Source organism: Berghia stephanieae, chromosome 7 (assembly GCF_034508935.2).
Source record: "Berghia stephanieae isolate SIO BIC M18660-M18661 chromosome 7, UCSD_Bste_1.3, whole genome shotgun sequence".
Classification (NCBI taxonomy): domain Eukaryota; kingdom Metazoa; phylum Mollusca; class Gastropoda; order Nudibranchia; family Aeolidiidae; genus Berghia; species Berghia stephanieae.
The window spans coordinates 1,247,557-1,271,645 of NC_088366.1; the positions used below are offsets into that span (position 1 = coordinate 1,247,557).

The 24,089-nt window shown below is 38.4% G+C and overlaps 1 protein-coding gene across 3 annotated transcripts; it reads right to left on the reverse strand.

The window, feature by feature from the left end:
* Positions 1-1,858: 1,858 nt before the first annotated feature.
* LOC144976086 (uncharacterized) lies at positions 1,859-21,906 on the reverse strand. 3 transcript variants are annotated; one of them, XM_078920265.1, is made up of 5 exons: positions 21,736-21,906; positions 21,077-21,309; positions 5,567-5,727; positions 4,502-4,706; positions 1,859-2,623 (listed from the first exon to the last, which is right to left on the reverse strand). In XM_078920265.1, exons 3-5 carry the CDS (start codon positions 5,689-5,691, stop codon positions 2,480-2,482), a joined length of 474 nt encoding a protein of 157 aa, XP_078776391.1. In that variant the 5' UTR covers positions 5,692-5,727; positions 21,077-21,309; positions 21,736-21,906; the 3' UTR covers positions 1,859-2,479. The 3 variants fall into 3 exon arrangements, with proteins under 3 accessions (XP_078776391.1, XP_078776393.1, XP_078776392.1); XM_078920267.1 differs by having other exon boundaries at positions 21,077-21,337; XM_078920266.1 differs by having other exon boundaries at positions 21,679-21,906.
* Between the last annotated feature and the right edge of the window lie 2,183 nt (positions 21,907-24,089).

Here is a 24,089-nt window from a genome sequence, read left to right on the forward strand (position 1 = left end):
CCTTCCATCATCAATTTATATTGATCTGAAAATCAAACCGATCGAATAAATCCATGAATAATTTTTTTTTTTTAATGGCGTCAAAGTAACTTTTGGAAAACATGAATAGAATAGTGTTATTCTACAGGTCCTCCAGCCGTCATTATACAGGTCCGATAACCCAAATTGGCATTGGCCCATTGTTGTCATGGACATTCTCTCAAACCAACATAGAATAATGCCAAGTACAACAATGAGGACAAAGTCATACAATTTACCTTCCGTTGTCAGACCTGTGAATAGTAGGTCATGGAAAATTCTGATAAGACAGAAATTATAATAATAATCATGATAATAATAATAATAATAATAATAATAATAATAATAATAATAATAATAATAATAATAATAATAATAATAATGATAATAATAATAATAATAATAATAATAATAATAATAATAATCATGATAATAATAATAAATAATAATAATAATAATAATAATAATAATAATAATAATAATAATAATAATAATAATAATAATAATAATAATAATAATAATAATAATTAATAATAATAACAATGATGAGGATGACGATTATGATGATGATGATGATGATGATGATGATGATGATGATGATGATGATGATGATGATGATAATAACAATAATAATAACAATAATAATATAACTATTGTTATCGTAATAAAAACAACAACAATACTATAGGACAAAACGAACTACAAAAGGCAACAAAAAATAAACCCCCTAAAAACAAGGAAAAAACAAACAAACAAACAAACAAACAAACAAACAAACAAACAAACAAACACAACCAAAATAGATCACGCAACAAGATATCAAATTAATCAATATGTTAATGATTAAATATTATGTACACTTCAACTCCAACAACAACAACAACAAGAACAATAAAGATAAGTAAAAATACAAAGGTACACGAGATATGAAATAAAATAAGTCAAATTGATGTAGCCACACCCCAAGGCCAATAATATCATAACAAACACGATATTGAAATGTGTGTGTGTGTATGTGTGTTTATGTTACAAATTCCCTGAGGTTTCCATGATTGGTGACGTCATGACACGCCAAGATTACACATGTACGTGTAGATATATATGAGTTTATATCGTGTGTAATCTCATTGTCACGTGAATAATTAGGTTATGTACAACAGAATCATATATATATATATATATATATATATATATATATATATATATATATATATATATATATATATATATATTTAATGGTAGACAATTTGTTTTTAATGTACTGACTACATTATTTTAACAACGGCGCCACCCAAATAGTGTGCAATTTTCACTTTGGTCATTTTTTTGTTTTCAGATTGTTTTATCAAATTAACTTATCCCCCTTGAAAATCATAATCTTTCACGGCTTCATTCATGACTGACAACACGCTAGCCTGAAATATCACACAATCTTTTCCCTGTCAAATACACTCATTGAAGAAGACATATTGCAATAGCGCTTAACAGGCGTCATGTCTTGCTCTACATGTTTAGTGTCACTGTTCTCTTGGGACCACTTTCAAAGCACTTTGAGTACATTTAGTAGATATTGCGCTTGCAAGTTTAAATTAATCTGTTAATTTTTATACCAAAAAAAAGGGAAAGAAGGAAAAAAAGACACACAACACAGAGCAGTGCTGTGTATTTCAATGTGTAGAGTGTATCAATCCTACAAACAAGGCCTTTCATCCATCCATGCACACAGTGAGACGTTTATTACTGAACCAGCCAGATTTTCAATCACAACATCTTCGTCTCTACATTATTCTCTCTCTCTCTCCCCCCCCCCCCCCCCCCCCCCCCCCCCCTTCCCCTCCCTTAAAGTTAATTGTCAATAACATATGAACAAATTGTCACGAAACGCGCTTTCCAAGACCAGAAATAACCGTCGTGTCTGGAGAACCGTAATAAATCCTGATCTTCATCATTGCCTGTCCGTCCATTCTTCTATACTCAGTGTCTCTTTCGTCTTTATCCCATCACATACAAACGAATAGTTGTATTCATGACATGTTTTCATGATAACGGCCAAAGCATAGACCAATATCATGAATACGGTCACTGCATAGACCAATATCATGAATACGGTCACTGCATAGACCAATATCATGAATACGACCACAGAATAACTAATATCATGAATACGACCAAAGCATAGACCAATATCATGAAAACGGCCACAGCATAAACTTATATCATGATTACGGCCACTGCATAAACTAATATCATGAATACGGTCACTGCATAAACCAATATCATGAATACGGGCACACTAAACACCATCATGTAACGATATCAACCGCTCTTCTCTGAATTCTAACCCCCACCCCCTCCCACTCCTTCTCCTTCCCAATCCGCTTCTCCTCTCCTCCCCTCATCCTCAACTCCTCTCTTTTCCCTCCTCTCCTGCACAACCTTCTCCTCCTCCTCCTCATCTTCCTCACGAGGAATAGTTATTCCCATAGTAGACGGCCATAAAAATGGCCACCCCAAAGACGAGTAGAAAGACAATGGCCATCATGAGAACACATTGCCGTAGATTCTCCGTGCCTTTCGTGAAGTCAGAATGAACCTTTCGACTCGCCTGGAACAAAAAGAGGGAGAGAACAAAACGTATAAGACGTAAAATCAAATAACAGCCGTCATAATAGCGTTATGACGTGATAGGACATATTTTCTATAAAAAGCCATGAAATGTTGAAAGATTCATACTACTGTGAGAAAAAAAAAGATTGTAGTCAGAACGACGTGTTATTATTTGACGGTCTGATAATCAAAAGCAGTTATAAGTTTGACTTAACAGTTGTTGTATTGGTGACTATTTTTACCTTGGCCTGAGAGTTTACCATTACAGCGGTGAGACCATAGCAATTTGGCTTATCAGACCTGTAAATGGGTACACATTGGGTAAGAATAACCACCTTTATGAATGACCAATTTTCCCTCAACGTGCTTTACCCCATTTTGAGATCGTACTGACTTCCATGATTTTACACAGGTTTTCACGAGACAAATGGCCTGAGTAAGTCTATAGTAGTTGTCCTTCAGATCTATTGGGCCCATGGAGTCGATGTTTATCCCGGTTTCTATAGCGTGGAATGGACAGTTGAAATTAATTGTTACTCTTTGGATAAGACGCTAGTCTATCGCTAGTCTATAGTCTATTTAATTACTGCTTGGATTCATGTCCTTTTGCGTTTGACGTGAGTGCTCTACCAACTGAGCTATCGGGACCCCGGTAATTCACTGTAATAGGGTTCAACAGTCCTGACGTCACTTCCCTCTGAATGACGCATAGTAATTGGTTCTAAGCTATCGAAGCAATGGCGGACGCCATTATCTCCATCACCGCCCTTATGAATACCTTCTCCGACGGGCATAAAAGTGTATCCAGAGGAGAAAAACATTATAAATCTGATCATGTTTATACATTCTGATCACATGACATGTGAAAAAGTTCTAGCCAGCATGAAGAATAAAGAGTACCGATTTTCTTTGTTTAGAACCAAGCTTTTGGTTGCTGGGCGGCGGACGTGACATCAGACTATTGAATCCTATTGGAGTCCTATTGGTGTGGTAGATCTACCAATGTTTCGTCAGCTTTACCAATGGATATGAAATACGAGCCTACATTGAGGATCACTGTATTTCTCTATTGATCGCTGCCATTTGGTGTGATGACAGATTGGGCACTTCAAAAAGTCTCAGGTTTGAAAGTTTTTGCCAAGACGAGGGTCATTTTGATCGATGAATATTTGAAGGACAAAATTTCTGCCCAAAATTGTCCGTACGTTCGTGGATTTACAAAGTAGGGCATTATAGAGGGAAAGAAGTTAACGTCATTCAGCTCTTTGTTATAGTTTTTTAGATAGCCTGTTAGTGATAGGGAGGGGGAAGTGGTCGAGTGGTTAAGGAATTGCACAGTGAACCGGAAGGTCCCGGGTTCGAGCCCCGCTTCAGGCACTTTCGTTTTTTTTTCCTTGAACCCCCAATTTGCTGACTTGGACAACATCGGTGATTCCTTTTGACATCAGACATCTTGTTTGATGAATTATCTATATTCATTCGTGGAAAGCCAAGGCGACGATATTTTATGATGTCGTGGCGGAAGGGCGTTATTTTTTTTTTAAATTGTTAGTTAAAAGTTCCCACTAAATCATATCAGACTATTGATGCTATGCGTTTTGTTAAAATCTCATAACATCCGCCAGCCGGATATATTATACCAACACACAAAGCTATGTGTAAACTTACACGTTTATAGTCTGATTAATATAGTTTAGTGAGAACTCATAAAAATGGCTGGCGAAAAAAACAATACCAAAGAGCTGAGTGACGTCAATTTCGTTCCATCCATAAACGTTAAAGGGTACACACATAGATTTGTATGTTGTGAAGTTTAATTTGAATGGCGGATGTTGTGAGTATTTTATCTAAACGCATAGCATCGTTAAAGACTTACGTATAAGCGGTCATCCACACCACTGTCTCTGGCCAAGGAGTCATAGGGGGTGTAGGGTGGGGCAAGGCATGGGTGGGTGGGGAGGCAGCCCGGGTAGGGGGGAGACAGGAGCAGAACGATGGAACTGGGTGGGGGTGAGTCGAGGAGGCTACTCTGGTATGGCCGGACTGCCAGGGTTGTTATTTCATTGTTGTCTCCCCTGGAACTACAAAAGATTAATGGTTGATATGATGTGGTTTGATTGTTAGGGTTTTACGGCGCTTGCAACACATTAAGGTCATATCAGCGCCAGTAAAAAGGAATAAAATGGGATAGTAAAACGTTCTAGAATTACAATTAAAGCACAAAAGAAAAGGTAAGACAAAGGGGAATTGGATCAAATAGGAAACAGATGTAGATTCCAAGAGCATAATGTCATTGTACTTGGTTTCAGATCACCCAAAAGTCTTATCTTGGCAGAAGCACAGGTCCCCACTAAGGGGAATACTCTCAAATGTTTACAAATTATATATATGTAAAACTGAAAACACTGCAGTGCATAAAAGAGAGAGGATGTACAAGGAAAAAAAACATCATCCCCCAAAACTCTAACTATACATTTGACTGTTTCCCTCCCAATTAGGGTATTCGGCCAGGGTGAAGACAAAACTAAGTAATCTCATCCCAAGACAAAAAGAGAAAGCATGTTGATGTTGAAGGTGTTGAGACGCTTGTCAGTAAATTATATATCACAACACATAATACTGATCTTTAAAAATAAACATACTCTCTCTCTCTCTGTCTCTCTCTGTCTCTCTCTCTCTCTCTCTCTCTCTCTCTCTCTCTGTGTGTGTGTGTGTGTGTGTGTGTGTGAATCTCTCACACACATACACACGCTAAGAAAGAGAGAGAGGGGGGGGGGGGGAGGGAGAGAGAGTGAAAGTGCGAAAGAGAGGGGAGAGAGAGGGGGAGTGAGATAGAGAGAGAGAGAGGGGGTGAGAGAGAGAGAGGGGAGAGAGAGAGAGAGAGAGAGAGAGAGAGAGAGAGAGAGAGAGTCACATTCACACCCCCCCCCCCTTTTCCTACCTGACATTGGAGTGTAAAGACGTCAATGTATTCCTGTAATTCCCATGGTTCCCATTGCTGATGTCTTGTGGGGTCGCCGACCCTCTGTAGGAGAAATACGTCCGTCCTTCATCATCGGCCATCATCGATCAAGCGTCCTACCTGGGGATCTGGCCTGTGTCCTGGGAAATCAACACAATCAAGGCATCAAGCAACAACCTTTGACAATTTTAGAGAAATAACTTGAATTTTTATTTACCGCAATATACACTAAATCAGCTCAAAGCTCTTTACAAAGGGTCCCAAGCCTACAGCAACACTATAAACATGTAGGACGAAGCATAACGCATGTCAGATATTATTACCGGGTTTGTTTTGGTTTGTTTTTTGTTTTTTTGGTGTTTTTTTTTTGGTTTTGTTTTTTGTTTGTTTTGGACAGAAATAACGCTATTACATTTCTGGTACTAGTTCTACACCTGAGTGCGGTGAGAGTATGTGAGTAAAGAGCCTTTTCCAAGGACTCAACTTACAATTTACTAGCTCTTATATAACGCAATTCCGTTGTTTACTTAGAGCATGAAAGCGCGTTGGATAAAATATTCGTTGACACGAATAGATATAGATATAGATATAGAAGAATATATATAGGGTTACCATATGTACTGCTTCAAATACAAAATAAGTTTTTTTTAGTTCCTTTGTTCTTTAGTGGCTAACCGGTACGGTTTCCCGTCTTCTCACAGCTGTCAAGCAATGCTCAGCGTGATCACTGGCTGGATGAGTGACAGTGATCGTGGAAAATCGGTTAAGGCACTTAACAAACTTAACCTCACTCGACTCAGATGTGCATAAATACATGGCTATAGGTGGTGACGGATATTATAAGAGTAAGTTCAAAAAAGGACGCTTAACAAGCGACTAGTACTGAATGAAATATAATATATATATATATATATATATATATATATATATATATATATATATATATATATATATATATATCCGAGTGGACAGCTGGGAAATAAATTAAATTTTGTGAATCGCATAGAGGGAACCCCCAAAATCGTTAGTTTTTCATGAGAAATCCTTTGACCACCATCCCCCCCCCCCCCCCCCCCCCCCCCCCCCGATTGTGGAACTCCATCAGAATTGAAACTAAAAATAGTGAAAATCCACTTATCTTTAGAAAACGGTTAAATACTGAGCTTTTTCTGTAGGGTAGATAATTTGGACTCTCAGTATGGATTTTATTATAATATTATTATGTTATCATCGTATTTATGTGGTTTTTAACATGTCCGTTTTATATTTGTCTATGGTACATGTTGATGGAAAGTGCCAGTGATCAATCTTAATTGGAACTAGGCGCTATGTAGATTCATTATTATTATTATTATTATTATTATTATTATTATTATTATTATTATTATTATTATTATTATTATTATTATTGTTATTATTATTATTATGATCATCATTATTATTATTATTATTATTATTATTATTATTATTATTTATTATTATTATTATTATTATTATTATTATTATTATATTATTATTATCATTATTATCATTATTATTATTATTATTATTATTATTATTATTATTATTATTATTATTATCATTATTATTATCATTATTATTATCATTATTATTATCATCATCATCATCATCATCATCATCATCATCATCATCATCATCATCATCATCATCATCATCATCATCATCATTATTATTATATTATTATTATTATTATTATTATTATTATTATTATTATTATTATTATATATTATTATTATTATTATTATATTATTATTATTATTATTATTATTATTATTATTATTATTATTATTATTATTATCTTAATCTATGGAAATGCTCTATAGAAATGTTTCATTTTATTGTTGATTTGACGATAGGCCCAACGCCTGACCATCACATTTCTTCGTGTCTTAGAGACCTCGGGGGATTCTGTTCAAAGTTTCCATGCGCAAGTGTTTAACCCTAGGTTAAAAGACAAATGATTACTGAAGCTTTGTCACCTACACTATCAAGTGGACGACCCGTGTTTGCACTATTTAACACACCGATTAATAGATAGTATGCAGATGACGTCACTCAGGCCTTTGTTATTGTTTTTGCCATCCGCGTTTGTGAGTTGTTCTCACTAAACTGTATTAACCAGACTATAAAAGTTCATGGTTACACAGAGTTTGTGTGTTGGTCCGTTATACTTCCGGATGGCAATGTTGTGAACTCCTTGGCCAAGCGCATTCTATCTATACGCGTGTTTGTGGCGGATATACATGGTGTTCTCAGTCTGAATCTTGTTTTATCCAGTATCCATCACTTCTGACACGGTGTGTGTATGTGTATGTATGTGTATATGTGTGTGTGTGTGTGTGTTATGTGAGTGTATGCGTATGTTAGCTGTGTTATGTGCGTGTGTTGTTATGTGTGTGTATGTGAATGTGTGTATAACATGGAGATGTTGGAATGTGTTCAAACGAATGCACTGAATTATCTACACAATCAAAATCAACGAAACTCAGAGACGGTGTGTATAGGACACAGAGCGTGTCACGGACCGAATAGTACAAAACAGAAAAAACATCCCAAAAAAATCAGCTAACCCTGACTGGGGATCAAACCTCAAACCATTTGATTGCCTGCCAAATGTGTCACCATGTGTGTTGGTGAGGATGACGACTGTTACAAAGAATTATACCTGAAATGTAGGCCAGAACTCCATTTGATTTTTTTTTTCAAACAACCAAACATGCAAAATACTTTACTGTTACAAACTGCAAGTGTTTGTCAACGACAGCCTCCTGCATCCCTAACTCACCCATTTATCTAAATCCCAGCATGACAAAGACTCCCAGTCAGATGCCTATCCAGGTCTTCACCATAGAGATATTGGAATTCTCCAGAATGTTATCTAGCGACAGACTAGTTAAATATCAAAGTAAACCAAGGTTGGTGGAAAGCAGGTGGGAGGATGTCCAAAAGTAATGATAGATAGACAGACAGATGGATGGATAGAGAGAAAGTGAGAGCGTTTTGTTCCTTAAAGATGAAATGACGTGTCTTGTTTGCCTCATAGAACCATGAATACCTTAAGCGTTTTCAAAGGTCCAATAAATTGTTTGAGAGTAGTGACCCATTTTCTATCTGAATGGGACTTAACAAAATTTAATTGTGAAAGTCACTTCCTAAAATATGATTTCTGACCCGCCCTGGATTAAAGATCTGCTGTCCTTACGCACCCCCCCCCCCTTCCCCCATTGGCAGGAATATATATAAATAATCATCACAGTTTTGGGGCCTGATAATAAAAAGAAATTGAAACATAATGCTTGGGAATAAAATGGTATTTTTAAAATAAATAACATTTTTTAAAAAAACTATTTTTATTACATAATTTTGTCGCTTCTGGCACACTTTAACATTTAAAATATCCTGACCGCATTTAATAGGGGACAGTCTTAGGGGGGAGGGGGGAGAGAAGGGGGCGGCAAATTTCTGGCTGGCCTGAAGGCAAATCCCTGTTTTGCGTCATGAATGATCCGCCACTGATTCTGACTTGTGATGTCTCTTAAATAATGAGAGATTCTGTACGACAGGTATATTATCACGTGACGCTTGGATCAAATGCATCAGTTGTTATTGTGGATATTGTCCCCAACCCACCAGTGGTCAGCGATACTGACCATTGGTCAACGATGGTGACAACAGGTATACAAACGATGTAATCCTTGACCTTGAAACAGGAATGGCCACAACAACTTTCGTCATCCGTGACAACACATCACGTGGTACACGGCCACCACCGCCACCACCACCGCCACCACAACACCGCCATCCCTTAGATACGCCATGAATACATTACAAACAAAAAACCGCCACACTACGACTAACCCCACTCATTATCATTTCTGTAGTACTCCGAAAAAAAACCCATATTACTTGAAAATTTGACTTCACTAAGTCCCAGGTTTGAGAGGGTTTGTCAAGATGAGGGTCATTTTAAATCAATCGATATTTGAAGGACGATTTTCTGGCCAAATTTTCAAATGTGAGTTTTTCCAGAGTACGACAGATTTGGCCACAAGTCATGAACAAAAACAAATAGCTTTGAAAAAGAAGAGTATTACTAACGTTTCGGGCACCAAACACTTCTTCGGCCAATAACAAAAAATAAATTTTAAAAACCATCAATACATCAAATTGTCAATATTCTAAGTGATGTTTTAAGGACCAACTTCTACAGCGTTGTTTCAAAATATTGTTTCGATAGCTCAGTTGTTAGATCACTCTCTTCACAAGCAAAAGGACCGAAATCGATTAGGTGCAGTCGGGATTCTTTTCTTCCCCCCCCCCCCCCCACCCCTGTCCACCATGCAGTGGTTGGGCAACTGGATTTGTTAGATCTGGTGGAAAGCACTTTACGATAGACTAGCGTCCTATCCAAAGGGTAGAAAGCAATTGCTATTGTCCCTTTCACGTTATAGAAACCGGGATAAACTCCGTCTCAGTGGACCAGATGGCTCTAAAGGACTACTTTTTGTTTATTTTTATTTATTTATTTTTTGTTTTTATTTTTTTTTTTTGCTTTTTAGTCATCGGTGTTCTCCGACAGATTACCGATTGGAGGCGATGGGTAACATATGTGTGTGTATAGTGAAGAGAGAGCAGAGGAGTGCACTAACTAGTCGACGTGCACATATTTGCAGGTCTGATACCCGAACGCAATTTTATGGTCTTGATTGAACATTGTTGTAATACATAATATTTTGCGTCGTTTTTTGGGGTGTTTTTTGTTTTAATTAGATTTCCATGACAACAATGTGCCCATAAGTAAGGAATTGGGTTATCAGACCTGTAAATAGGTGCACGTTGGGTCAAGCCAGTCCACCATCTGTCACCCGATGTCAGTGAACCGTGTAGACAAGGGCCGTAACAAGATGCAAAAATGCAAGACATTGGGATGGGCCCGTGGACCATCATGGTGTCGTACTCTGGGAAAAACTCATATTTAAAAATTTGGCCAGAAAACTCGTTCTTCAAATATCGATCGATTTAAATGACCCTCATCTCGGCAAAAACTCTCAAACCTGGGACTTCGGCGAGTTTTTGCCGAGATGAGGGTCATTTAGATCGATCGATATTTGAAGAACGAGTTTTCTGGCCAAATTTTTAAATATGAGTTTTCCAAGAGTACGACAGGATTGTGGTGAATTGTGGTTGTTGTACACATCATAAACAAAGGGGGGTCGTGGATTGGGTTGGAGTAGAATAGAGAAGAAAAGTCACGACGTCATACCTTCTATTTTTCTGGTTCCTAAATCATTAGAAGTGTTTATGTAACCAGTCCTTCGGAGGACACAAATAATGAATAGGTTACATATTGAATCATAATTATTTTAGTAGCAGGATGCACAGTAGGTAGATTCTAAGATTCACGGGACGTAAAAGAGCAAGGATGGATCATCTTTATTGACGACCAGCATTTATTTAGACTAGAAAATAAGATGTCATCACTCTGACACCAGAAGATGAATTACACAACAAGGTATGTATCCAGTCCTCTGGAAGAGTGGTTTTACACTTCCAATGAAAAAGGAACCGGTTTTTTTGACATCATACGTTTCTCCACTATTATAGCAGAAGGTTTGCATTGGTAAATGTCCTTCTGAAAAATACAAAAGGCCATTGACGGCAAGGTAGAGAAGAAGAAGAAGAAGAAGAAGAAGAAGAAGAAGAAGAAGAAGAAGAAGAAGAAGAAGAAGAAGAAGAAGAAGAAGAAGAAGAAGAAGAAGAAGAAGAAGAAGAAGAAGAAGAAGAAACAACAACACCAATAACAATAACAATAACAGCAGCAGAAATGATGGCAGCTTCAACAAAAACATGTATATTATATTAATATAGCTTAACAAGTATTAAGTATGTGTTGGTGGGGGGGGGGGGGTACTCATCGTACTCATGTGTAAAATGAGTCTTTATCCGAAAAAATTGTAATATCGCCTAACAGGCGTCATGTCACGTCCTACATGTTTAGTGTTGCTGTTGGCTAGGGACCCCTTGTAAAGCGCTTTGAGCACATTTAGTGGATATTGCGCTATATAAAAGCTCAATTTAAAGCTCGATTTAAGGTCTCAGGTTCGATCCTCAGTCGAGGCAGCTGGCGTTTTTTAAAATGTTCTTTTTTCTTGTATTTTCTTTCTCGTTTGTCCGGCACTGTTTCATACACACATAATCAGCTGGTAAATTTGTCAAAAATATTCTTTCCTCTGAAAATACAAAGATTTTCTTCAAAAGTATATTGGAAAACCGACGAGTTGATTCATAATGTTGATTGCCTGGCCGTGTCCTCTTGTGACCAGAAATCAACACAGACTCAGTAACGTGTGTGTCTGTGTGTGTGTGTGTGTGTGTGTGTGTGTATGTGTGTGTGTGTGTGTGTGTGAAATGCGAACACGATCGTAAAACGATTTTATCGTGGACTTTCAACAAAGTCATAATTCTGAAAGAATGAAAGAGAGAACTGGCGTCTTCTGAAAAAAACAAAACAGGTATTTACAATTTTGGCCAGTAAACTCGTCCTTCAAATATCGATCGATCAACTTGACCCACATCTTGGCAAAAAGTGTCAAACAATGGGACGACATGGAAGTCCCAGGTTTGAGAGATATGGGTAAGATGATGGTCATTTTAATTGATTAATATTTGAAGGACGAGTTTTCTGGCCAAAATTTTAATTACGTGTTTTGTTTTTTCCAGAGTACGGCAGAAAAGATAGAGATCTTATAAAACAAGGTGGGTTATGTGTGCGTGTGTCATACAGCATTATGATTAATGTGTGTGTGTGTGTGTGTGTGTGTGTGTGTGTGTGTGTGTGTTTTATAACAATGGACCATAGTCTCAGGTCTGAGGTCTGTAGCGTGGATGGTGTGATCACAGGGCTGGTCATAAACAACAGGTTGGTGAGGTAAAGGTGGTGGTGGTGATGGCGATGTGGTGGTTGTTGTGGTGTAACAGTGGTGGTTAAGTAATAAATATAACAATGTGAAATTAAATGTAAGCTTCAATTTAATATACCACAACAGATAAAATGAACGCTTCGGGTTTCCCCTTTATCAACAAAACAGGATTCATCCGATGAAAAGCATTCATGTTTTTTGTTTATTCATCTTAACAACACCACTACCACATTATCTCATTGGTCTGTAGTGTTTCATTCATCCTGTTTTGTTGATAAAGGGGAAACCCGAAACGTCACCTTTATCAGCTTTCGTATATCAAATGGAAGCTTACATTTAATTTCGCATTGTGATTTATTTCTTCGGGCTTCGAGCAGCACCATTTATATTACCCATCGGTGGTCAAGACCCGTTTTAATGGTTGGAGGATCACAGTGTGGTCAACGCCTGGTGGTTACTACATTAGAATTTGGAATCTCACATCACACCCCACCCTAGTGTACAGCTGTCTACTTAAAATTTCAAAAATTCGTAGTTTCCGAGGGAAAAAATGAAAAATTCACCCTAGATAGCTTTAGAAATAAGTAATTTGCCCTCGACTTGGTTGCCATGATATTGTTTACTGTCTAGAGATAGTTCTATTTGTCACTTTATGTTTGTAATTGATCTGTGTCTGTACTGTATTGTCTAACTCTTCGTGTTTTGATTTCTTTCCGGATCATGTAAATTTAAATGTTGAATAAAGCCTATATTTTGCATGGCAATCATTCGAGCTACTTTCTAGTATCACAACACATGATCCAAAAATGCTCCAAAGTCCTGACTACAGGTTCTAAGGATCTAGACTTTCCTCCTTTTTAACAAGATTGATTGAGTCAAAGAGATCTATGCCGATCTGTAGCTGAGGTAAAAATTCGTATTTCTACGAAATGTCCGTAGTACAGGCAGGTCTGTCAGTGTGATGAGGGCTGACAAAACTTTGACGTCTTTTATCGTTTTAACCTGTAACTCAAACTGTCGTACTGGGGAAATACTTGGATTTTAAAATTTGGCCAGAAAACTCGTCCTTCAAATATCGATCGATTTAAATGACCCTTAACTTGTCAAAAACTCTCAAATTTGGGCCTTCCGCGAGGTCTTCAAGGAAGACCCAGGTTTGAGAGTTCTTGCCAAGATGAAGGTCATTTAAATCGAGAAGGACGATTTTTCTGGCCAAATTTTTAAATACAAGTTTTCCCAGAGTTTGGCTGTTTGCTGATTAACAGATCGTATTCATTTTCCTCATAAGTTTCCACATTACTTATTTGGTTAGAACTACAGAATTAACTGCTTTCGTCAAGAGAGCAGTAACACCGATGCGACTCGGGGTTCAAACGAGGCTACATTTTTAAGACGTGACGTCATGTTAGTGTCAAATCGGACACATTCTAGTGAAATTCCCGTGTGTGTCATTACGAGGGAAGTGACGTCACGACTGTTGAACCCTATTCCACTGTGTGTCATTACAAGGGAAGTGACGTCACGACTGTTGAACCCTATTCCCGTGAGTATCATTACGAGGGAAGTGACGTCACGACTGTTGAACCCTATTCCCGTGTGTGTCATTACGAGGGAAGTGACGTCACGACTGTTGAACCCTATTCCCGTGTGTGTCATTACGAGGGAAGTGACGTCACGACTGTTGAACCCTATTCCCGTGTGTGTCATTACGAGGGAAGTGACGTCACGACTGTTGAACCCTATTCCCGTGAGTATCATTACGAGGGAAGTGACGTCACGACTGTTGAACCCTATTCCCGTGTGTGTCATTACGAGGGAAGTGACGTCACGACTGTTGAACCCTATTCCCGTGTGTGTCATTACGAGGGAAGTGACGTCACGACTGTTGAACCCTATTCCCGTGTGTGTCATTACGAGGGAAGTGACGTCACGACTGTTGAACCCTATTCCCGTGTGTGTCATTACGAGGGAAGTGACGTCACGACTGTTGAACCCTATTCCCGTGAGTATCATTACGAGGGAAGTGACGTCACGACTGTTGAACCCTATTCCCGTGTGTGTCATTACGAGGGAAGTGACGTCACGACTGTTGAACCCTATTCCCGTGTGTGTTATTACGAGGGAAGTGACGTCACGACTGTTGAACCCTATTCCCGTGTGTGTCATTACGAGGGAAGTGACGTCACGACTGTTGAACCCTATTCCCGTGTGTGTCATTACGAGGGAAGTGACGTCACGACTGTTGAACCCTATTCCCGTGTGTGTCATTACAAAAGAATGGAAGGGGCGGGGTTTGGATGAGTAAGAAGAGGAAGATAAAAAAGCATTAAGAAATAAACAGCGGGACGAAATAAGTTGAGTCACGACCAGTACATGAAAATGGCCTTATCTGTGTCCTGTCACTGGACAGGTGTCGGCCATAACATATCATAACATGGAAATTTGATTTCCATTATTCACATTTAAATGGCGTTCCGCAAATATTTCACAATAATTTATACACTACATTGAGGGCTCCACTCATGCGGGACCAAAATTCCAATTCATACAGTACACATTGTCTGTCATGGAAGTCACATCTCCACCTCATCGCTGTCGGTATCTTCAATTAACGGGCAAGGCATCGACAATAATTTTAATGTTCACCAACTATCGCACGACGGTTTGCAGTCTGTGCAGGCTGAGGTCCCGGGAGTTCAATTCTCTTTCGATTCAGAAAAGTGAGTGGAGCAGGCACTTATGTTGATAATAACAAGAGATGAAGTGAGTAGGAAAGTGCCAGAAGACAATAGAGAATGAAAAAATTTAGCGGCGGTGATGGGGGTTTGAACCCGCGACCTTACTGGTACGACAACTCCGCGTGGTCGGTGAGAGCGTGACTCTACCGTATGAGCTATCCACGATCTGTCGAATTGGATTCAGTAGTCTGATGTCACGCCGCCCGGCAACGGCAGCCATCTTGGTTCTAAACAAAGAAAATCATTACTTTTTATTCTTCAAGCTGGCTAGAACTTTTCATATGTCTTGTGAACAGAATGTGTAAAAGTCAAAACATCATCAAATTTATGTTTTTTCCCCCTCTGGATACGCTTTTATGCCCGCCGGAGAAATATTTCATACGGGCGTCCGCCATTGTTCCGATAGTTTAGGGCCAGTGTTACTAAGTTACAATGCGTCATTAGGAAGGAAGTGACGACTGTTGAATCCTATTAGGATGCTTTGTCTGACACTGTTTCAAACACATTTTTATTTCTAGATATTCATGATATCATAGGCGTATTTCAGTCACCATCAGGACACACCAAATGACAGTGGAAGAGGTGAACAGATGAGTTGTTTCTCTAACGGAATTTCAGGACTTTCTCCTATCTATGGTAAAAATTAGAGAACTGTTTTTGTTTGGACATGTTTCACGCCATCAGACATTGGTAAATACCTTTGTACGAGAGACCTTATAGGGTGGCAGAAGGAGAGGACGGCAAACAAAGTGCTGGATGGACAATGTCAAGGAATGGACAAAGATGGCGACACACCCAACACTGTCACCAATAGACTAATATAAATTTCAATCCAAGGCAGAAACAATTACTTGTGAAATGTAGGATAATAACTCAGTAGATAGATACACGTCTTGACACGTTGACACACCAACTAAAAGAGACCATGTAGGGAGGCAGAAGGAAATGACGGCAAAGTGCTGGATGGACAGTGTCAAGGAATGGACAAGGGTGGACAACCCAACACTAATGAAGGAAGCTGACGACACATCTGGATGGAGGGTCCTTACTGTATAACTAACCATCTCTCGTTTGTCCTCTACGACCAGCTCCGTCAAGACAATGAGGTGAGGTGACGACACATCTGGATGGAGGGTCCTTACTGTATAACTAACCATCTTGCTACAAAAAAGCAATCGTCACTCCTCTTTTAAAAAAGCATAATTTGGACCCTGAAAATTTGAAGAATTACCGCCCTGTTTCTAACTTGCCCTTTCTTTCAAAAATCCTGGAGAGAGTGGTACTAGAGCAGCTAAGGAATCATCTAGATTCAAACAATCTTATCGAGCCTTTTCAATCAGCTTACCGTAAGCATCATAGCACTGAAACCGCCCTTTTGAAAATCGTGACTGACCTGCTGATAGCAAGTGATAATGGTAATATATCTATCCTTACGCTGTTAGATCTATCTGCGGCATTCGACACAATAGATCACTCAATCCTATGTGATAGGCTTTATTCTGATTTTGGCATCTCTGGTACTACTCTTTCGTGGTTTAAATCATATCTCACCAATAGATCACAGGCAGTGAGTGTAAATGGCAAAGTTTCTAACGATGTCTATATAGAATATGGCGTCCCGCAAGGTTCGGTTTTAGGTCCTATACTTTATACCCTTTATACTTTACCATTGGGCAGAGTAATACGCTCCCATTCTGTTAATTACCACATATATGCTGACGACACGCAGCTATATAACTCTGCTTCTCCTCGTGATCTCTCCTCTCTTGTCTGTCATATAGAAAATTGTTGTGACTCCATCAAAAGTTGGATGCTTGCAAATAAGCTATTGTTGAATGAAGACAAAACTGAAGTTGTTTTGATAGGAACTCAGCAAAAATTAAAGTCTTTCAAATTTTCAAATCCTACTCTAACTATATCTAATTCTGATATTTCTATTTCTGAAAAGGCTAAAAATTTAGGTGTCATTCTGGATAGTTCTTTGTCTATGGATCAGCATATAAACAATAATGTGAAAATTATGTACTTTGAGCTCCGTAGAATATCACAGATGAGGTCGTTTTTACTGTTCAACACCTTGAAGATAATTGTCTCGGCATTGGTCTTGTCACGTCTTGACTACTGCAACTCACTGCTCGCTGGTCTCCCTAATAACAAAATAAACAAGCTCCAGAGAGTACAGAATTGTGCGGCTAGGTTAGTCCTGGGAAAATCTCATTACGATGATACACAGGACATGCTTCGAATCCTCTACTGGCTGCCAGTCCGGGCTAGAATTGAATATAAAATAGCCCTCATCTGCTTTGGTGTATTTGAGTCTTCTGTCCCTCTTTACATTCAACACTTACTCCAACCATACGTACCTCTGAGAAATCTTAGATCCCACGATTCAAAATTGTTAGCATCTCCTAAAACTAAACTTAAGTATTTTGGTGATAGGTCTCTTATGAAATTCGGACCCACGATTTGGAATGATCTCCCTCAATCTGTGAGATTCTCGAGCTCAATAGACATTTTCAAAAAAGCCCTGAAAACACACCTTTTCAGGAAATATTTACTTAATTGAATTTTAAATGTATTGTATATGACATTTATATTGATGATGTATTGATGCCCTTTAATGCTCTTAATTGTTTTGATACCTTGGTTGAATGTTGTTTTTTTTTTTTTTTGTTTTTTTTTTTTTTTTTTGGTTTTTTTTAAAGCGCTTTGAGGTTTCGACGAAAGGCGCTATATAAATATGCTTATTATTATTATTATTATTATTATTATTATTATTATTATTATTATTATTATTATTATTATTATTATTATTATTATTATTATTATTATCTCTCGTGTGTCCTATACGACCAGCTGCGTCAAGACAATGAGGTGAGGTGACGACACATCTGGATGGAGGGTCCTTACTGTATAACTAACCATCTCTCGTTTGTCCTCTACGACCAGCTCCGTCAAGACAATGAGGTGAGGTGACGACACATCTGGATGGAGGGTCCTTACTGTATAACTAACCATGTCTCGTGTGTCCTATACGACCAGCTCCGTCAAGACAATGAGGTGAGGTGACGACACATCTGGATGGAGGGTCCTTACTGTATAACTAACCATGTCTCGTGTGTCCTCTACGACCAGCTCCGTCAAGACAATGAGGTGAGGTGACGACACATCTGGATGGAGGGTCCTTACTGTATAACTAACCATCTCTCGTTTGTCCTCTACGACCAGCTCCGTCAAGACAATGAGGTGAGGTGACGACACATCTGGATGGAGGGTCCTTACTTTAAAACCATCTCTCATGTCCTCTACGATCAGCTCCGTCAAGACAATGAGGTGAGGTGACGACACATCTGGATGGAGGGTCCTTACTTTAAAACCATCTCTCATGTCCTCTACGATCAGCTCCGTCAAGACAATGAGATGAGGTGACGACACATCTGGATGAAGGGTCCTTACTGTATAACTAACCATCTCTGATGTCCTCTACGACCAGCTCCGTCAAGACAATGAGGTGAGGTGAGGACAGAATACCAGTTGGGACTCCAGGACACATTTTATCTCACTCCTCCAAAGCAACAGGATATGATTCTTACTTACATATCCTCTCGGTGCTTGATCAGCACAAACGGCTGACACGATGGAACGCCATCTTTCTCGGCTAGAGGCCATTTTTGTCATCTGTTCCCAAGACCATCTACTAGCTTTCATTTCTCTCTCGGTAATCCTCCCCCAGGTATCCTGCAGCCGGCCTCTTCTTCTCATTCCCTGGAGGGTCCACCTGAAGGCTATCCTGGGATTGGTGCTCGAGTCCATTCTGAGGTCACGTCCAGTCCATTTCCACCTTCTCCTCTTTACAGATTCAGATACTGGTTCCAGTTTTTTTTTTGTTCGAAATTACTTTTGGCCAAAATATCCTCAGGATCCTTGTTTGGCATTTTTGTTTTGGAATGCATTTAGTTTTTTGGAGAATGTGCTGTCAGTTTCTATGATTCGGACCCATTATCATCTATCAGCTTGAGATGTTGATGTTCAGACCCATAGAGGAGAACAGATAGAACAGCCGGAATGTACTAGAATATGATTCTGCTCGATTATTGATGAGTACCTGCTTGCCAAAAGACGTATTGTTGAATATTGCGACGGTGTCAGGACGGTGTCTTCTAACAAGATCAACAAACCTAAGGACCGCTCTCTGCTGTCCTCTGGGAAAATAAAACACGCATTTAATATTTTGGCCAGAAAACTCGTCCTTCAAATATCGAGAGATTAAAATGATCCTCACTTTGTCAGAACCTCGATGAAGTCCCAGGTTTGAGAGTTTTAGACAAGAAGTTGGTCATTTTAACCGATTGGTGTTTGAAGGACGAGTTTTCTGGCCAAAATTTTTAATACGCGTCTTTTTAGAGCACGCCAGCACGGAGTGTGGCAATTTTCATGACGCGACTTTCATTTTATTACCGAGTTGACACAGATTACACAAGGGAGGTAAGTCTACTACGTGGTTTAAGCTTATCTATGGCTTACTTCCCCTTATTTACGTCATATTAGTCACCTTTTACTGTACTCATTAAAATACACGCGAGGCACGACTGTAGCCTAACCTGCCACATGATCTTACATGTATGCATGTGTAATTCTGTGGCAAGAGCCCCCCCCCCCCACCCACCCCCCCCCCCCCACCCCCCCCCCCCCCCCCCCACCCCCCTCAATTCGGATCGGAAGTTTCCAAATTCCATTCCGTTTTAGCGTGAAAAAGTTGAATCCTTGCACTCTCTCACCGCACTTAGGTATAAAATATGTACCTAACCTGTAACAGCGCTGTCTCTGTCGAAGAAATGGATTGTACTGTAATCATTGCCTACCAGGTGTTATATCACGTCCTACATGTTAAGTATTGCTGTTGGCTTGGGGTCACTTGAATAGCGTTTTGAGCACGTTTAGAGGACATTGTAGAAAGAGGGTTTTTTAAATTTACTTAAATATCACATTCAGGGGGAGTATGAGGAGTAGAAGGACGAGGAGGAGGAGGAGAAGGAGGAGGAGGACATGAAGAAGGAGAAGAAGAGAATCAGAGAGAGAGAGAGAGAGAGAGAGAGAGAGAGGGAGAGAGAGAGGGAGAGTGTTTGTGTATGTGTGTGTGATAAAAGAAAGAGAGAGAGAGAGAGAGTGTGTGTGTGTGTGTGTGTGTGTGTGTGTGATAAGAGAGAGAATGTGTGTGTGTGTGTGTGATAAAAGAGGGGCGGGGGGGGGGGGGGGGGGGGGGGGGGGAGAGAGAGAGAGAGAGAGAGAGAGAGAAAGAGAGAGAGTTGTATGTGTGTGTGTGTTGTCCATCACAAATTACAACCAATATTTTCACTTACAAAATGTGAAATCCTATTCTCTCTCTCTCTCTCTCTCTCTCTCTCTCTCTCTCTCTCTCTCTCTCTCTCTCTCTTTCTCTCTCTCTGTGTGTGTGTGTGTGTGTCAGTGTGTGTGTGTGTGTGATTGTGGGGCTATGTGGTCTAGTTGTATGACACTCGCTTTCGGATCGGAAGTCCTGCGTTCGAGCCTCGCTCGGCGTATAGTTGAGTCCTTGGAGAAGACTCTTTACTCACATTCACTCACCGTACTCAGGTGTAAAATGAGTACCTGGCCATTAAGAGCGTTGTCTCTGTCCGAAAAAATGTAATATCGCCTAACAGGCGTCATATCCCGTTCTAAATGGTAAATGTTACTGTTCGCCAGGGGCCCTGGTAAAGCGCTCTGAGCACCTTTAGTGGATATTGCGCTATATAAAATCTCGAATTAAAGAAATAATTGCAAGCCCTTACCTCAATAGATAATCACACAAACAATATCCCGTCAATATTTCGTGTTGTCCTCAAAAATCGTCTGCTGGACAATGGAATGGAGCACAGGTGAAAATCACACTTGTATCTAATCCAATGACAGACACACCGATCGTGTACAAATGGAGTTTTATTATTACACACTGTGTCAACTACCAACTACACAGGCTGAGCGTTTATAACACAGTCATGACGACCAAATAACCATCTCTGTCCTGGGTTTGAAAGAGAATAAACAACGCACTATACATGAATAGAAAACAGCTTCAAAAATTAACAAAATAACAAGCACGGGACGTTTCGGGTTCAAAACGCCGCTTCGGCCATTCACAAAAAAAACAACAACGCAAGCGTTGTTAATAGATCACGTGAAATCCAGATAACCGTTTAAATTGTTTTTGTTTAATGGCTGAAGAAGGATTTTGAACCCAAAACGTGTAGAACATAGTATTTGTTTTGTTTAGTTGGTGATTTTTTTTTGTTTTGATTTGTTTGGGTTTTTCCCCAGGTTTAATTTTTTTTTTTTTTTGGTCTTTTTTTGTTTTTATTATGAAAGCTTTATTGTACATATTTTGGTCCATTACTTTAAACAGGCCACAGTTTCAAGTTGTTTTAAGCATTCAAAGGAATAAACAACAAACCACATTAGCCTCTCTGTCCACGAAGACTGTCCCTCGTTCTGTCTCCTGTGTGATCGTACACTATGGTGATGACGTGCAAGTCAGGACAAGGGAAGGATTGTAATTAATGGTCTCCTTTGTACTGGACGCGACTGGCCAGAGTCCTCCTCGCACACATCACGTCACCCAACGGTCCAGGGGAGGTGAGGTGGGGGGTGGGGACTCATCGGACAGGATGGGGGGTGGGGGTGGGGGGGGGGATGAACCTGTGACAAGAGAGGCTGGGAAGTTGTGAGGGGGCAGGACAGCAGGTACACACATAAACGCACATACTTACATACATACATTCATAAACACACATAATATACACATACATAAACGTACACATTCACATAGGTATTTCATCAACCTTTGTCCTAATATCAACTACATAATAAAGTAAAATAATAATAATAATAATAATAAAATAATAATAAATAATAATAATAATAATAATAATAATAATAATAATAACATAATAATAATATAATAATAATAATAATTATAATAATAATAATAATAAATAATAATAATAATAATAATAATAATAATAATAATAATAATAATAAATAATAATAATAATAATAATAATATAATAATAATAATAATAATAATAATAATAATAATAATAATAATAATAATAATAATATAATATAAAATAATAATAATAATAATAAATAATAATATAATAATATAAAAATAATATTAATAATAATGATAAATAATAATAATAATGAATAATAATAATATAATAATAATAATAATGAAATAATAATAATAATAATAATAATAATATAATAATAATAATAATAATAATAATAATAATAATAATAATAATAATAATAATAATAATAAAAATAATAATAATAATAACAATAATAATAATAATAATAATAATATAATAATAATAATAATAATAATAATAATAATAATAATAATAATAATTTGATATACCAGCATATGGCTGGTATTTATATTCATCTATTAATGCTATGCGTTTAAGTCACACACGAGTTCTGCCGGCCAGATGAATCATACCAACACACAACACTGTGTGTATCCTATGGCCTTTATTGTTTAATCAATATGTGTGTGTGTGTCAGTGCATGACATCATCAGTCGGAAGGTGAACATTTTCGATTTACAATTTTTTGTATTTTCAGGAATAATATGCTCACTAGAGCATTTTAATTTTTATTGAAGTAAATCGGGTGATTTTTCATGAAGTTATGATCAGATGTCTGGAAAGGTATCCAGCAACTTTTCTCAAATTTCATACTTTTTCAACTTTACTAGATAGCTGTAAAATATTTAGAAGTGAAATCAAGCTTTGATATTTCCCGAAGATTTATAACAAGGGTTGATTTAATCATTTATGACAAGAACTCATTTTGGATTTTAAAAATTGACCTTCTAACTAAACTTGGCAATATCTCAGTTCAAACCTTTTCACCATCCGACTGATTATGTCATTCACTGTAACATATTTTTGGTGAGAACTGGCTGTCTAAAAACCGATAATAAAGAGCTGAGTGACGTCATCTTCATTCATTTTATAAACGTTAAACTGTACATACGGAGTATAGTTTTGTATTGGAACGATTCACCTGGCGGGCAGAAAAAGTGATTATTTTACCTATAAGCATATCATCCATGACGTGATTTCTTCACTGGTTGGAATGCGTACCTGCCCCGTGTCTCCGAACGATCGCCTCACCTGAGCACACGTCGGACATCAAACACCACACATTGGACAGTGGACGGAGAGACGCATAGCCTCCTGTACTGTCACTGACCAAACAAGGATTATAGGTAGATGACAGTCCGGCGGTATTTGGGTTTTGGTTTTTGGTTTTCTTTTTGGTATTTAGGAGGACAGAAGTGGCAGATAAGAAAAAAAAAGGAGAAAAGAAGAATACAGGAATATGATTTGGATTCCCTGTCACCCATTTGGTCAATGATCAGGCTCACTTACTAAACCCAGCAGTCAAGGCTACAGCACACACGCACAGACACACACACACAAACACACACATACACACACACATACAGTTACACACAAAACACCCACTGACACAAACACACACGTGAACACACATACAAGCAAACACTGATGGGAGTTGTCTGTGACAGATGAGGTGTTCCGTTCAATGGGCGTCGACTGTTCTGTCAAGTTTTCGAGTAATCTAAAAAAAAAAATAATAACGAAACAAAAAAAAAACGCATTTTAAAAGTTAGGAAAAAAAAAAAAAACTCGAATAAAATTATTCTCATCTTGTGAAACACTCTCACACCTGGGACTTCTTTGAAAACTCACTTGAAGTCCCAGGTTTGAG